Genomic DNA, 15,888 nt, shown 5'->3' on the forward strand with positions numbered 1-15,888 from the left:
CAGCAACTTAACAAGGCCCCAAGAAACTCAGCAAGACCTTGTCTCTAAATAAAATGTCAAAAAAGATTGGATATGGCTCAGTGGTTAAGCACCCCTGGGTTCAATTCCCCTGTACTAAAAAAAAAAAAAAAAATCCTAGCCGGGCACAGTGGCACACGCCTGTATTCCCAGCAGTTCGGGAGTCTGAGGCAGGAGGATCCTGAGCTCAAAGCCAGCCTCAGCAATGGCAAGGTGCTAAGCAACTCAGTGAGATCCTGTCTAAATAAAATACAAAACAGGGCTGGGGACATGGCTCAGTGGTTGAGTGACCCTGAGTTCAATCCCTGATAACCCCCACCCCCCAAAAGAACCCTAGCTCTGTCACTTACAAACTGTGTGATCTTGCTTAACCTCTCTGTGCCTCAGTTTCGTCATCTGGTTGATGGAGATCTGAATAGTACTTACTTCATAGGGCGATTACTTGCATTACATTGTTTAACATCTGCTAAGCATTTAGAACAGTACCTTTTATAGATAAAGGGTTCTAGAAGAGCTTGCTAAGCAAACGTGATCATATTTATTTAGCAAATACTTGTTGAGGGCTCTCCACATGCCAGGCACTGTTCTTGGGACACGTCAGCAAACCAAACAAAGACCGCTTCCCTCAGGGAACTGACCCAGCTAGTCAGGAAACACAGCAAATAACACAGTAAATAAGAAAGTTATATACTATGACTGTTGTGTGCAAGAGGAGAATAAGAAGCAGGGCAGAGAGGGGAACTAGGGATGGGGTGTGGCAGGTTTGCATTTAGGGAGGATTCACCTAGAAGCGGACATTGGAGCAATGACTTGACAAACAGGGAGGGTCAGTCACAGGTCTCTGGGGGAGAGCATTCCAAAGGGGACACACAGCCAGTGCAAAGGCCCTGGGACAGGAGGGTGCCTGGTGTGTATGAAGCACAGGAAGATGTCCAAGATGGGTGGAGCAGAGTGAGGGGACGAGACAGGGACAGGAGGGCAGGGGGTGACCAAGGTCACAGAGACTCTGTATTGTACCAAGTGAGATGAGACCCCTCAGAGAGCTCTGTGCAGGGGGAGGGCGTGAGCATTTCTGGCTGTCAGGCAAGACGGAGCTGCAGGGGGTGGAGCCATCCCGGCAGATCCAAGGGCTCAGGGGGACGCGTAGATCGATGCTCATGGACAGGGAAGTTCAATGGGAACAAACGGCTGGACACAGAGTCTGGGGAGGCAGGGTGGTCTGGACGCCTGCAGAGTTGGGTGGGATTGTCACTGGGGTTGCAGGTGGTGGAAGGACCCTGGTGTGAGTCCACCTTCCTCAGCGGGGGCCAGCAGGGCCCATGGAGGGGATGAGGAGGGCGAGCTGGACGCCAAGAGCAGGGGCGGGGATGGGTGGGGATGGGACGGCTGATGACCCAGACCAAAGCAGCTGTGAGAGTAGGGAGGCTTAGGAACACACAGCAGGCATCCTCTGGGAGTCTGTCACGTGACAGCCAGGACGCCAAAAATACGAAGCCTCACTGCTCTCCCTGTGGTGAAGCAAGCGCCATCCTCCGCCTCAGACGAGGAAGCAGCCCAGGTTCCGGGCAGGCAGGCCTGAGGCAGAGCCCAGCCGCTGGCACTGTGAAGACTGGCCAGACAACAGCTGTGCACCCCTGCCATCCCAGCACCCAGCAGGCTGCGGCAGGGGGATCCGAGTTCAAGGCCAGCCTGGGCAACTGAGCAAGACCCTGTCTCTAAATAGAAAATAAAAGGGGGCTGGGGAGGTGGCTCAGGGGTAGAGCACTTGCTTGGCATGTGCAAGGCCCTGGGTTTCATACCCAGCACGGAAAGAAGGCAGGACAGAAGGAAGGACAGACAGAAGGAAATCTGTGGACATAAATGAATCACCAGTGCCTGGGCATGGGCCACTAGAGCACCATGGGACTTGGGAAGGCACCCACGGAGGGTGCTGGAAGCCAGGATCCACCCTGGCACGCACAGCCAGGTGCCACAGCGGGGCACTTCCCTGCTCTAAACTTGGGGGTTCCCATCTTTTGGGGTACAAATGCTCCTACTCTCTAACCTGAAAACATGAAGGCGCAGAGGAGGAGCCGGGGTGGCATGGGTGTGAGGTGCGTCTTGGGCTCCCCTCCCGCCTGCAGCCCCTCTGCTAACCTAATGATCCTCTGACAGGACATTTTTTTCCAACTACCGAATGGAAATTCCTGACGCAGGCTGAGGCTCTGGGCTGCTCTGTGGGATGAGGACAGCTGGTCTCTTCCCTGTGGAATGTCCCAGAGGCCGGATGCCGTGGGGCAGGAGGCTCCAACTTGCAGGAAGCAATCGGCCCTCAGTGACTTGGGGATTTTGCATCTGACGGTTACAGTGGTGGCCTGTACCACCCCCCTGCAAACAACGCCGTACCCAAAACAGCAGGCCTCTGGAATGGAGAGTGTCTGCTTTTAAGTAAATTATAGAAATTCTGAAGGAAAGTTCATGACCTCCTAGTGGATAGACCACACTCCACATCCTGGTTCCTTTCCCTATTTTAGCAGGAAGTCCAACATGTCAAGTGTTCCTGAACACAGTGTAGCCAAACACCTCTCATTTCATCCTTCAGCACCCTCCCTGGAAAGGAGGTGGTCTACTAATCCCCACTTCATAGCAGGAACCAAGGCACAGAAAGGTTAAGCCACTTGCCCAGGGTTCCACAGCCAGTAAATGGTGGAGTGGGGATTTGAACCCAGGACTTTCCAATCCCAGTCCATAATCACTACACAGCACAGCCCAGAGGGATCAGTGTAGACTTCAGTGTCAACCCCAGAGCCTGGCACCCAGTGGCAGTCAGGAAAGTTGGGGGGATTTATAGAAGGACTTCAGAGCTTGGTGGGATGTCCTCCCTCTTCCCCCAAGAAGACAGCAGAGGCTGTCACACAGTGGAAGGACCAGAATGACAGGAGAGTGGAGGGGCAGCCCCTCTGCATCCTGCAGGCCCATGTCCTCTCTTCCATCATTGGTGGTGGCATGGAGACTGTGATGGGCAGATCCCCAGTAGATCAGGGTGGACTTTGAAAACTCTGCTGAGCTAGGGCAGCTCATAGCTGATTTCAAAAAGGTCAGGAGGCCGGTCCACTCCCCCACCCTCCTCGCAGGCACCCTCCTTGATTCTTGCTGAGCCCATAGTCCTCCAGCCTGGCTGCCCAGTTCTGCACACAGGCCCCAGAAAGTCCCTGACGCATGAGACCCTGTGCGCAGGCCCCACTCCGCCCTTCAGCAGCCCCGCCCACAAGGCTGCGGGTTCACAGCGGGTGTGGGCTGGGGAGCCAGCATGCAGGTCACGGATGAGTCTATGCCTCTACCCTTCAGGGTCCTTCCAAAGGAGGAGCAGGGGAGGGGAGCAGGCCCCAGCGAGGGGTGGGGGGTGTGCTCACCTCCAGCAGCTGCGCGGCGCTGGGTCGGGTCTCGGGGTTCTTATCCAGAGCAGTCTTCAGGAAGTCTCGGAACTCCACAGACCTGCGAGGACAGTGGTCAGTGTGAGCCTAGGTCCCCGGTCACGACTCCATCCTCCCAGGGAGCCATGTGCTTCCCAAACTTGTCCCTCCAAGGACAGAGGGCCCTTGATGAGCTGAAACACTGGAGGTGACAGCATACGTGACACTGCATCTGGGAACACAGCCATGCTGGAACTCAACCAGCCCTGAGCTGTGCCTCGTGGCCACTGGGTCTTCCCCCAGACCCTGAAGGGACGGGCATACTGGGTCACCAGGTGCGCTTCACGGTTTGCACTCATATCCAGAGCGGAGGGAAAGGCAGGGAGCTAGACCTCTCCTTGGCCTTGGGGCCTGGCAGGGCCAGCAGAGCCTTGAGGCCGCACGTCCCCGCAGCCTGCCCCTGCTCGCCCCGCAGGTCCCTGCGCCTTACCACTTAGAGGGGGTGAGCAGCGTCGGGGGGTCGGACTTGGCGATCTTGAGCAGGACGCGCATGGGGTTGAGCTCGTGGTGAGGGGGCTCGATCTGCGCCATCTCGATCAGGGTGATGCCCAGGGACCAGATGTCGGCCTTGTAGTCGTACGGGGTGTCCTTCATGGTCTCGCAGAGCACCACCTCGGGGGCCATCCTGAACCAACCAAGGGACAACAGAGGGCTGAGAACCCGCCTCTGCAGGCGCTCCTGGCAGTTGCAGGGTCAAGGACCACCACCAGCCCGGTCAGGGTTGGCAGCGCGCCTGAGCCACGGCGGGTGGGCATTACTTGGCGTCCCTCTGTCCTCCTGAGCATGCTCTTCGCCTCCACAGGGGCCCCGCCACGGCCTGCTGCAGTTCCCCGGACCCACCGCAGGGTGGCAGCAGCGATCCAGAGCAGAGGCCTGGGGAGGGGCGGACGGGAGGGCGGAGCCGGCAGGGGGATGGAGAGGAGGGAGCCCGGGGAGGAAGGAGAGAGAAAGAAAGGGTTAAGAGCAAATGAAAAAAGGCAGCAGGAGCGAGCCCACAGGGCAAGTCTTAGGTGTGAAGCTGAGCAAGAGAGTTCTGTTATTTAGAGTAAAGGAAGGAAACAGAACAGACTGGGGAAGCCCAGGGCCTGCAGGTGAGGGCAGGAGCTGAACCCTTCCTCCTTCTAGGGGTTCAATTTATTAAGGGGCGCTGTCAGCATGCATCCATGTATTATTCCGAGCTTACAGACTAGGAAACTGGGGCACATGGAAACTAAGCCACTAGTCCAGGGCGCACAGAGCACCAGTAAGTGGAGCCAGGGCTCACGCCCCACCTGCTGACCCGTGTGCTCAGTTTTTGGCCTCTGTCCCCCAAACCACCCAGAGTTCCCTTTGCAGGCTAAACACGCATCCTTGCTGACTTTCAGGGGCTGCACGACTCACCAGTAGGGTGTTCCTATGAAGGAATCTCGCTTCTGCAGGGTTTTCAGATTCTTGGCAGACACACCAAAGTCAGCTGCAAGATGAAAATCTCAGATAAAGTATTTGAGGGACATTCCTCCACCCATGGCCCTGGGGTAGTAAAAGTCTGCCATGAGGATTTAGGGTTATGCATCTCAGATTGGCTAACAATGTTCTTCTTCTTCTTTTTTTTTTAATCTAGCAAATTAGAGATCATTAAAAATATAATAAATAATACATGCTGCTGTAAAAATATACTGAGATGGGACCTTTCAATTGGCCAATAAGAGTGTAGACTGGAAAAGACCCGTAGGAAAGCAACTGCAATAAATAACAAGAGTCTTTAAAACACCCATATTTTTTTGAACCAGTAATTCCAAATGAAGTCATCTACTCTAAGGAAATGATCCCAATGCAAAAAAAAATTACAATGTACATCAACGAAAACTAAAACAAACAGAATAATTTAACTGTGTGTGTGTGTCGGGGGGTGTGGTGTGATGCTGGGCCTCCTGCATATGACACAATCACCACCTCTGAGCCACATCTCCACCCACGGTGATAATTTGAAAAGCTTTTGAGAAGCCCCACATGGTGGAGTGCACCCGTGGTCCCAGCTTCTTGGGAGGCTGAGGCAGGAGTTCCAGGCCAGCCTGAGCAACACAGCGAAAACCTATCACAAATGAATAAGAAACCACAACATTTATATATATAATATATCCTGCTTTTTCCAAAAGGCAAATAAATCTCCCCAAAGTCACATGTCTATCACACAAACACACACAGAGCAAAACAGAGTGGGAAATTAGGAGAGGTGAGAAAGATAATGGATAAACAAATTTTTTAAAAAAGCACTGCAACCCCATATGTAGGAACTGTCTGTAGTCACTAAAGTTAGTTTTCAAGTGTTTTTAACGTAATTTTTTTTTTTTTTTTTTTGGTACTGGGGATTGAACCCAGGGCACTTCACCACTGAGCCACATCCCCAGCCCAGCCCATTTATAAATTTTGAGACAGGGTCTTGCTAAGTTGCTGAGGGCCTCGATAAATTGCTGAAGCTGGCCCCAAACTTGCAATCCTCCTGTGTCAGCTTCCCAAGTCACTGGGATAACAGGCGTGCACCACCACGCTTGGCTAATAAAAATATTTTTGAGATATTTACCGATTTATATTTATGTTAAAAGGTTAAGTTAGGAAAAGAGAAATGCCAACGTATGGTCAGAACCGTGCCCCAGAAAAAGGACAGAAATACACATTGAATCGACTTGGAGGAAATGCACCAGACTGTTAAATCGGTGGAGTGTCGGTGGTGAGACTAAGCGAGGCTCCTTCCACGCTCTGAATTCCATAACTCTACATGACGAACAGTCTGGATCTCAGGATTAACAGGAAATAAACCGACAGCGCGGGGCCCTGGTGCACACCTGTGGACCTGGCTCTCGGAGGATGGAAACGTCTGGGCCCAGGAGTCCCGGGCCATCCAGGGCAGCTCCCAGAGGCCCTGGCTCAAAACCAAGTACATAAAAAAATTTTAAACACACTTAAGCTTCCTTCACATGCTCACTGTGAAGAGAAGAATCCAGAGAGAAAAATATCCCCCAGCTCCTGCCTTGGGGGCAGAGTTCCATCTTGACGGACAGCAGGTTCAGGAGCAATCGCGCTGAGAACAGATGCTGCAGGTGCCCTGTGTCCAGTGCCCTGTGCCCGGAAACAGCGCTGGGAGCCTGGGCCTCGCCCTGGAGGTGTGCAGCCTCCCAGCGCAGCAGGCAGTTGCTGTGTCCAGAGCTTCCATGGGGGCAGAGCCGAAGAGAGCAGGTGCCCCCAGCCTGGGCCTGAACATGAGGGAACTGGGTGCGGCCTTGCTGTCCTTCCCTGGGTCCACTTGGGCACTCGCCAAACACCCCCCACCCCATGCCAGACATAGGCGAGGTGCAGAGGATGCAGCGAGGACCCCAGGCAAGCCATGCCCTTGGCTCTGGGTGCTCACAGTTTAAAGAAGAGAGCAGAGAAGCAACCAGTCACACACAGACGTGTGAGGTGATAGAAGGATGGGCAGGCGGACCTAGAGGGGTGACCTCAGAATGTGGTCAGGGAGGGAGGAGGGCCCGGCGCCTGCGACAAATTCATTCATTCAGCAGCGATGAGCTCAGCCCTGTCCTGTGCCAGGCCCTGTTCTGGTGCAGAGCTGACCCTGAGGAAGGTCTTCCTCTCCCGGAGTAGAAACAAGCCCTTGACCTTCAGGGTGGACTCCTGGGGGTGGGGCAGAGGCTGCTGTGCCATGGAGGCTGGTCTAGAGAGGACAGCAAGATGGGGAGACACTCTGGGCAGAGGAACTGGGGCTTAGTGTGGCCACAAGTTGGCTGGAGGGCCCAGGAGGTGAAGGCCAGGACTCCAGGTGAGAACCAGCTGGGCTGCTGGCCCACAGGAGCCCTCTAGGCCCCCTGGGTAAGAATGGGGGCCAGCTCTTCCGGCCTGCTGGCTAGCCCCGCCTGTGGGAACCCGGCTCCCCGGCAACATGGCTGGCACCTGGTCCGAGTCCAGGAAACCCCTTGGGATCACTGACTGCTTCTCAGGCCCAGGGTGAAGCCCCAGAAGCTGCCACCCTCCCTAAGGGCCCTGCCAACCCCTTCCCAAGGAGGGAGAGGAAAACCAGAAACTGCAGACTTTCACAGTGATAGCTGCTCCCCTGGGCCTCCCTGACACAGCTGGCCAGCTTTCTGGGTGACTGCCACTTCCCCTTCCGCCCGGGAAGGAGGGTGGGGTGGCCCAGTCCTGAGTCCCCAGAGGCGGTGCTGCCCTGGGCCTTGCAGAAGGCGTTTTTAACCCTCCCTCTCCGCCTCCTGTTTGACAATGAATCAGGGAAAGGCAGCAGACCAGGGGCTGCCCATGGAGCCTTGGTCCTGCGCTTCTTATAGCTGCGCGGGGCCACACATCTGGAGCTGAGGTGCCTGCAGATGTGTGGCCTGGTCACCTTGGCTCACAGGGGCCCCATTCACATTTCTATTACCTGCCAACAGCCACAGTCTGAAGATACTACATGGAAAATTCTAGAAATGAGCAAGTCAAAAGTTTTAAATAACTTTCATTTCAGCATAGTGTGGTAATTGCTCTATTTCATTATTATGGTTGCTCATCTCTTACTGAGCCTAATTTATAAATTAAACTTTACATAAATATGTATGTACAAGTTGGTATTATCTGCAGTTTCACACATCCCCTGGGGATCCTGGACCATATTCCCCATGGATAAGGAGGGAGCACTGTATGTTACAACAAAAACAAAAACAAAAGAAAACTTGGATTTTAAAAAACGTTTGAGATGATCATGGTGGCTCATGCCTGTGATCCCCACTACTCAGGAGGCTGAGGCAGGAGGATCATAAGTTTGACCAGCCTCAGTAACTTAGTCAGACCCTGTCTTGAAGTAAATAAAAAGAACAGGGGATGTAGTCAGTGGTAGGGCACCCCTGGGTTCAATCCCCAGTACCTTAAATACATAAACAGCCATGTACACATATTCATATACATACATAGAGAGATATATGTGCACATGTGTATCTATGTTGGATAGAAATTCTATTTCTGGAAACAAATCTCCAAGAAATTTATAACACAGATGGTGCTTATAAAGCATTATCTGGAGGAACAACAAATTGGAAACAACTGCAACTGTCGCGGGGCTGCCAGCAAGTGCTGAGATCAGTGGTGTTGCCCCAGCCATGAAATAACACACAGCCCAGGAAAGGAGGGGCTGCATGTGGAACGCCAATGTGGAAGTCCATCTGCAACACGCTGTCTCAAACATGCTGTATCATGTCACAGAGGACCGACTGTAATGCAAATCATGGACCCATGGCATGAGGTTCCAGAAGTATGTGACAGCAAGATCCATGCATCTTCCGTGTGCACAGCACGCACCCACCCCCTAAAGGGTCTGGAGCCTCACGTCAGACTCCAGGAGGCTGCCTCTGCGGGAGTGGGGTTTTGGTGGGGGCAGTGCAGGGGGGCAGGGGGATTACATTTTTCACTTTATGCATTTTTATTCTTGAAATGGTTTTGATGGAGTAGGTTGCTTTTATGATTGAAAAAACAGAAATGCACTTGGTAACTTGTTTTTGGTTTTGTGGGTTTTTGTTTTTTCTCTTAAGTAAAACTCAGGAAATGGTGAAAGAGCTTGGTGCTCCTCTTGGGGAGTGAGAGCGGTGTGACTGTGGGGATGTGGCCACTGCAGGTCCCCAGCAAGTCCTCCTCTGAGGGGTGGGTATGGAGAGGGGCCAAGAGCCAGCCTGGCCCCTTGGCATCACCCATGAGAGAATGATGGGAGCCTAGACACCCAGTGTGAGGCTCTTGCAGGTGGAGCCTGTTCTGTGCACATGACAGAACACAGAAGAACATGAGATAGCCATGTTTATGAGGTACAGCGAGCCATACCCGGGAATATGCTGACCCTGTCCAACTTTAAAAAGCAGACTAGAACATTACGCTAAGTGAATAAGCCAGGCGCGGGAAGACGGAGGCTGCGTGACTTCTCCCTTAAGTGTGGACATAAAATGTCGGTCTGTGAAAGCAGAGAGTGGAATCACGGAGACCAGGGGCTGAGAAGGTGGGGAGGAACGCTGGTTGGAGGGCGGCCACTGCCCTCCAGCACAGCAGAGAGACTATGGTGACAGTGATTGACTGCATTTTAAAAATAGTTAATAGAGGGGATTCTGAAGGTTCCTCACAGAACTAGTCAATAGACAGGCCAGTTACCCCGGTGCAATCATTATACGCTGCAGACACGTGGAAATGCCACCAGGTGCCCATGAATATGTGCCCTGACCATGTGTCAATTAAAAATAAAAAATGAATTTTAAAAAAAGGAAGGGCTGTGTAGCTCAGGGGACCAGTGCCCAGCAGGCCAGGAGGGCGAGCACAGCACACAAAAATATAAAAATGAAGAAAAACTGTAAAGACTAGAAAACCGACTACATGCTATGGCCCCAACATGTTAAAAAGTGCACATGGATCTTACAGAAACCAGTGTGTACTGCGAGTTCACCGGCAACACTGCGCAGACCCTCAGGCTCACCATCCGCACACTGATTAGCATGTCCTCTGCTCCTCTGTCTCTTGGCAGATCACTTCTATGTGTGACCCTTCAGGGCAGGGAGAATCACTGTCCCCATGTGACAGATGGGGAAGCCCCAGTTCTGCAAAGTCAAGGAACTTGCAGGTCACCTGCTGGCTCTTCCACCTCCCAGATCCCACCTTTCTGTGCACCAAGGAGACTCAGGCACCTGATTAAGAGCGACATCAAGGGTCCTCCTTGTGGGTCTTATTATTCCAAACTGTCTACAGGCCATCGGCCCATCCACTCATGCCTGTGTGCGTGTGAGAGTTTTTTTCCTGATTATCAAAACAATCTTGCTTATTAAAAAAATCAAACATTTGTAGGTTTAGAAAGTCTCAATCATCGACAGAGAGAAAGCACCTACAGGTTTGCCATATATAGCTCCACATTATTTATTGGTTTTAGGACTACATCCTCCCACCAAAATGTGAGGATGCTTAAGTCCCTTATATAAAATAGTGTATCATTTATACACAACCCACAGTCAGCCCATATTCTTCAAATTCTATCCAGGTTTACTTACAGCCCTGATACGATGTATATGCTATACCAACAGTTATGCCAAACCCTTTAAGGAATAAATATTACAAAGAAGTCTATATATGTTCAGTATACTTGTAATTAAAAAATATATGTACACACATATATTTTTCAGTATATATAATATAAATAATTTTTATAAAAAATTATAAATATGTATAATTTTTTTCAGTACGGGGGCTTGAACCCAGGGCCCTCACATGTCAGGCAAATGCTCTACCACTGAATCCCACCCTCAGCTCACAGATAAGGGCTTTTTGGTGTCAGGGGTCAAACCTGTCATGCACACACCCCACCACAGAGCTACACGCCCAGTCCTCAGGTAGTTTTGGCTCAGGATGGGCAGCAGGAGAAGGCAGAACCCTGGAAACAGTGTAACTCTATCTGCTACTTCAAGAAAATACAATCAAAGTGAAACCCAGATCTCTCCAGCGGTCTTTTCCCTTCACAGCTGGCCTCCACCTTTGCTCTTCAGGAAGGGGTCTTGCTATGCCACCCAGCGGGTTCCAATGACTTTCCCATCTGGGTCCCCGCGGCTGCACTGCCGGTGCCCAACACCACGTCTGGCTCCGCATCACATCTTTCCAGGAAACAACCCATTTTCTGTAACAATTTTCAGGAGCCAAAAGACTCAACTGAAAGACAACACCAGGGCTGTTTAATTGAGCCTCTACTGCACACACACACCCATCATCTCTGAGTTAAGGCTATCACAAATACTGTTGTGATGAACACCTTTGTGCATATCTTTATAAACATATAACTACACTTTACCATGAGAATAAAAAGTTACATACCCAGTGTAAAATGCATTACCTAATACACACCCACCCGCCCACACCTGCTAAAGCAGTGAAGTGAGATGTATGACAATACTTAACATAATCCCTCCCCTGTCCCCAGAACACAGGTGGGCAAAAGAGTTCAAGGAATCAGGAGCATCACCCCCAACATCAGGCAATTAAAGCTGAACCCCTAGGGCTGGGGATGGGACCCTCTGGACTAGTGCTTACCTAGCATGCTCAAGGCCCTGGGTTTGAGCCCCAGCAACACCAAATAAATAAAAAGCAGAACCACGCCCTTCAGCAGTCCTGCACCCCCTCCTCTCCTAGTCTGCCTCAAGGGGCTAACCCACAGCCCAGTCTAGGCAGGGCTCACCTTCAGGTCTGAGAGACTTTCCAGGTGGTTCTCAACAGGGGGGTGCCATGCACCCCCAGGGAGTGGGATGCTACACCTGGGTTTGCTGATAACTGGGTGGTTGGTGTAAATGTGGGCAGTCATAATCTACACTGCCACAGTGAATCAGAGTGCCCCTGCCACCTCGTGAGTGGCAGCCAGGGAAGCTGTACCTGCATGGTGAGAACTGTCCCATCCAGAGGCCAACAGCACCCTGCGGTCAGAGACCAGCCCGGCCCCTCATGGTACAGGCCAGCAAGCAAGCCTAGGAGGGCTGGGACCTGCTGATCCTGGACAGGGGTCAGGAGGGAGGGAGGGCTCCCTGCCCTGGCCCTGGGATCCTGGGAGCCTCCTTCCTCCAGTTCACAGCAACCCCCATGCTCCCAAGCTCTTTAGGAGAGAGGCTTCTGCTAATTACAGAGGGTGTGCCCTCCGGGGTGGCATGGCAAGAGGAGCCGGAGGGGAAGTGAAGAGGGCCTAGAGAGCCGGCAGACACATTGCTTCGTCTCTGCGAGCCTATAACACCAGGATCCCACCAGTCAGCTGTGAGATGGGATAATATCTCCCAGATGCTCTAACAAGGTAATGTGTCTATTCTTATTTTCTTTAGCTTTTTAGGCCCCTAAACACCTGTGGGCACTTAACACAGGTCTTCCTGTTGCTCCCCGTACCTACAGCTTCCGACCCCATTGCCTCCTTTGACCCTCTTCTCCTGGGTCACCACGCCCTTTTTGCTGCACTCATTCCCCGTCTTTGGGGACTGTGTGATTCTCACAGCTGTGCCAGTCTTTGGGGACAATGATTTCTTTCTCTGGCCAGCCTAAATCCTCTCTTCCTCTGAAAAACCATCTTCCCCACCCCACACTGATCCGCGGGGTGCAGGGTGGGGCACTTCCATGTGTTCCCTGATCCCACTCTGCAGGCCAGAGCAACCAGGACAAGCTGGGCCTGACAGAGGACGCCTCTTTCCTGGGCCTCACTGATTGGTCCTGGGATCACCACCTTAGCCAAGCTGGCCCAATCATAACAGCCCACCTCATTGGACCTCAATGACTGACTGGTCCAGGGACCAATCAGCTGAGCCAAGGTGAAGGAATCAGAGCCTTTCCCGGGATCACTCCACCCAGACCTCCAATGGGGAGTTTCCAGTTCCTCCTTCCGGTCAGGATGCTGGGAAATATAAAGCTAGGTCTTGCCAGAAGATTCCAGGAGATCAGAGTTGAGGGGCTTTCAAGATGGTGGAATAGAGGAGGTTGCTTTGCTGGCTGCTCCATGGTGTGAAACCAAGAGAGCAGGTGGGCAGCTTCTCAGTAAGAAGATGCGAGAGAGAAAAAAGTGTGGTGGGGGGCAGTCTTTACTGGAATTTAATACTGGACTCTCAAGCAGATCAAGGACTCAGGAGGTTCATCTTATAAAATAAGGAAGAAATCCCCAGCAGCACAGCTGCCCCGGCCAGAGCCACCAGCCAGAGCGGTCCCTCCACGGGCACAGGCAGGGAAGGGTAGGAGAATTAAAGGAACCCGCGTTTTTTGGAGGCCTGAGGCGTGTCTGGGTAGGGGGAGTTCACAGATCACAGGCTCTGCCGGACTAAACTCAAAGGTGCACTGCACAATTGCCTTGTGCAGAAGAACCCGAATCTCTCCCTGTGCTGCGCACAGGACAGAAGAAGGAACCATTTTGCCCGCAGTGCAGGGGCTGGCAGCTGAGAGAGCCCAGTCCTGGCAAACCTGAGTCTGGCCCCAAATACAGGCCTGGCAAACCCACGCTGCATGACATCGAGTGTGCCTAAGTGACCAGGAGAAAATCAAATGTGGAGAGAGGTTTACACTGGAGACAACTGGTCACAGAAACCCACCAGGCTCTACCCATCCACTCCCAATCTGACTGCTTGCAGGACCTTGTTGGGAGAGATACACCTGGCCAGGATTCAAAAGGGCAGGTTGGGAGAGACTGAGTTTGGAGACTGAACCCAAGAGGAGGTCCTCAGGTGACCTGGTGGACTAATTGGTTTCTCCACCTCATGGGGGGAACCCATGAGAGATCCTGGGGTGCAGTCTTCCAACATGGATGGGCAATTGCTGGGTCCTGGAGGTGCCTGATTTGAAATCTCCAGACCAGCTGGCATTCAGGGAGGAGCCTGGAGCCTGCCTAGGCCTAAGCCCCGCTTCCAGGAGTTCTACCTATGGGATTTCCTCTGTCACTCCAGCAACCCCGCCCTGAGGGAGGGGCAAGCCTCACACTCCACAGGACCACACCAACCACTGCCAAGAAAGGAGGCTGGGAATCTTGAACCCCAAAGGAAACAATTCTTCAACTTTTCATGAAGATCTTTTTCCTCCCTTTTTTCTTTTCTCTGTTTAATTGTGACCTTAATGGTTCATGGAAATTTATACATATTCACATTATTTTTTCTCATTTCTAGCATTTTTGAAACCAGTTATTTTTCATGGATCAAGTTTTGGTGGGAGTAGGATGTTTGATTAGTATATTTCAGTTTTGCTTTGTATTAATTTTTGATTTTTAAAATTTTTATTTTATTTATATTTTTTCCTCTCACTTATTTGTTTCCCTTGATTCTCTCTTTTTTTCTGCTAACAATCTTTACTGTTCTTTCATTCCTCCTTAATGTTTTTACTCCTATCTTCTCCCCTCCTCCCTCATAACTATCACATCTTGCATCACCTCTGCTCTCTCCCTGTCTGCCATTCAAAATTGTAAGCCCACTTGCAAACTTACTGTTTTTATTGTGGGCAATAACTGATTACATCATTTCTGTTTGTTTACAGTGACAATTAACATTGTTGACATCATAGTAGGAACTATCTGGTTTAATGCTGTATATAGTTTGCATGGTGGTGGTTATTATTTGTTTCCCCCTAAACAGTGAGGTATCAGAAATCTTCAGGGACACTGTAAGTCCACAGGATAGAAACTCTACTGCCTCAGATCCATACTGTTAGGTGGACAGACACACAAACAACATGAAAAAGCAAGGGAACAAATCACCCCAAACAAACCAAGATACTTCAATAACAGAATCCATCAACACCACAGTGGAAGAAACATCAGAAAAGGAGCTTAGAATGTATAAAATTAAACTGACAACGAAGTAAAGGATGATGTAAGGAGTGACATCAGAGAGAAATCACAGGAAGAGAAACAACACTTCAATAAAGAAATAGCACTTCAATAAAGAGAGACTCACAGAAATCCTTGAAATGAAGGATTTAATGAACCAAATTAAAAATTCAATGGAAAGGATCACCAACAGACTAGACCACTTGGAAGCCAGAGTTTCAGGCAATGAAGAATGTTGACCATGGAGAAAAGACATTTAAAAGACCATGAACAGAACTTCCAAGAAATATGGGGTAACCTGAAAAGACCAAATTTAAGATTTATTTGGATAGATGAAGGCTTAGAGATACAAACTAAAGGAATATACAATCTTTTCAGTGAAACAAGAACAGAAAATTTCCCAAACCTAAAGAACAAAATGGAAAATCAAATATAGGAGGCTTACAGAATCCCAAATATCCAAAATTACAACTGACTCACACCAAGGCACATTATTATGAAATTGCCTAATGTACAGAATAAGGTTAGAATTTCAAGGGCTTCCAGGAAAAATGACAGGTCACATTTAGAGGGAAACCAATCCGGATCTCAGCTGATTTCTCAATCTAGACCCTCAAAGTTAGGAGGTCTTGGAATAATATATACCAAGCCCTGAACAAAAATGGATGCTAGGCAACGCTAGTAAACCCAGCAAAATTAAGCTTCAGATGATCTTGAAATAAAAACCTTCCATGATAAACAAAAGTTTAAAACTAGAAAGCCTGCACTACAGAACATGCTCAATAAGGTATTTCATGAAGAATAAATTAAAAATAAAAGTGAAAACTAGTAAAGGAAGGAACTACACTAGGAGAATAGTCAATCAAAGGAAAAACTAATTTGAATTAAAAGCCAGAAATAAATTAAAATGACAGGGAATAAAATCATTTCTCAATAATAATGTTGAATGTAAATGGCCTAAACTCATCAAACAAAAGATATAGACTTGTTGATTGGATTAAAAAATAAGACCCAACAATATGCTATCTCCAAGAGACTCACCTCATAGGCAAAGACTTAAACAGACTGAAGATAAAAAGATGGGGGAAATTTTATCATTCACATGGATCTTGT

At 50.3% G+C, this 15,888-nt stretch overlaps 1 protein-coding gene across 1 annotated transcript in view; it reads right to left on the bottom strand.

Annotated features, from left to right (window-relative positions):
• Stk10 (serine/threonine kinase 10) overlaps window positions 1-15,888 on the bottom strand; it is a 111,155-nt gene that overhangs the window by 36,435 nt on the left and 58,832 nt on the right. The window contains exons 5-7 of the mRNA XM_026401334.2: window positions 4,851-4,923; window positions 3,901-4,095; window positions 3,411-3,492 (exon numbers count right to left, since the gene is read on the bottom strand). Coding sequence (XP_026257119.2) covers window positions 3,411-3,492; window positions 3,901-4,095; window positions 4,851-4,923 — 350 coding nt within the window. The remainder of the gene's footprint in view (window positions 1-3,410; window positions 3,493-3,900; window positions 4,096-4,850; window positions 4,924-15,888) is intronic.

Source organism: Urocitellus parryii, chromosome 1 (genome assembly GCF_045843805.1).
Source record: "Urocitellus parryii isolate mUroPar1 chromosome 1, mUroPar1.hap1, whole genome shotgun sequence".
NCBI lineage: Eukaryota > Metazoa > Chordata > Mammalia > Rodentia > Sciuridae > Urocitellus > Urocitellus parryii.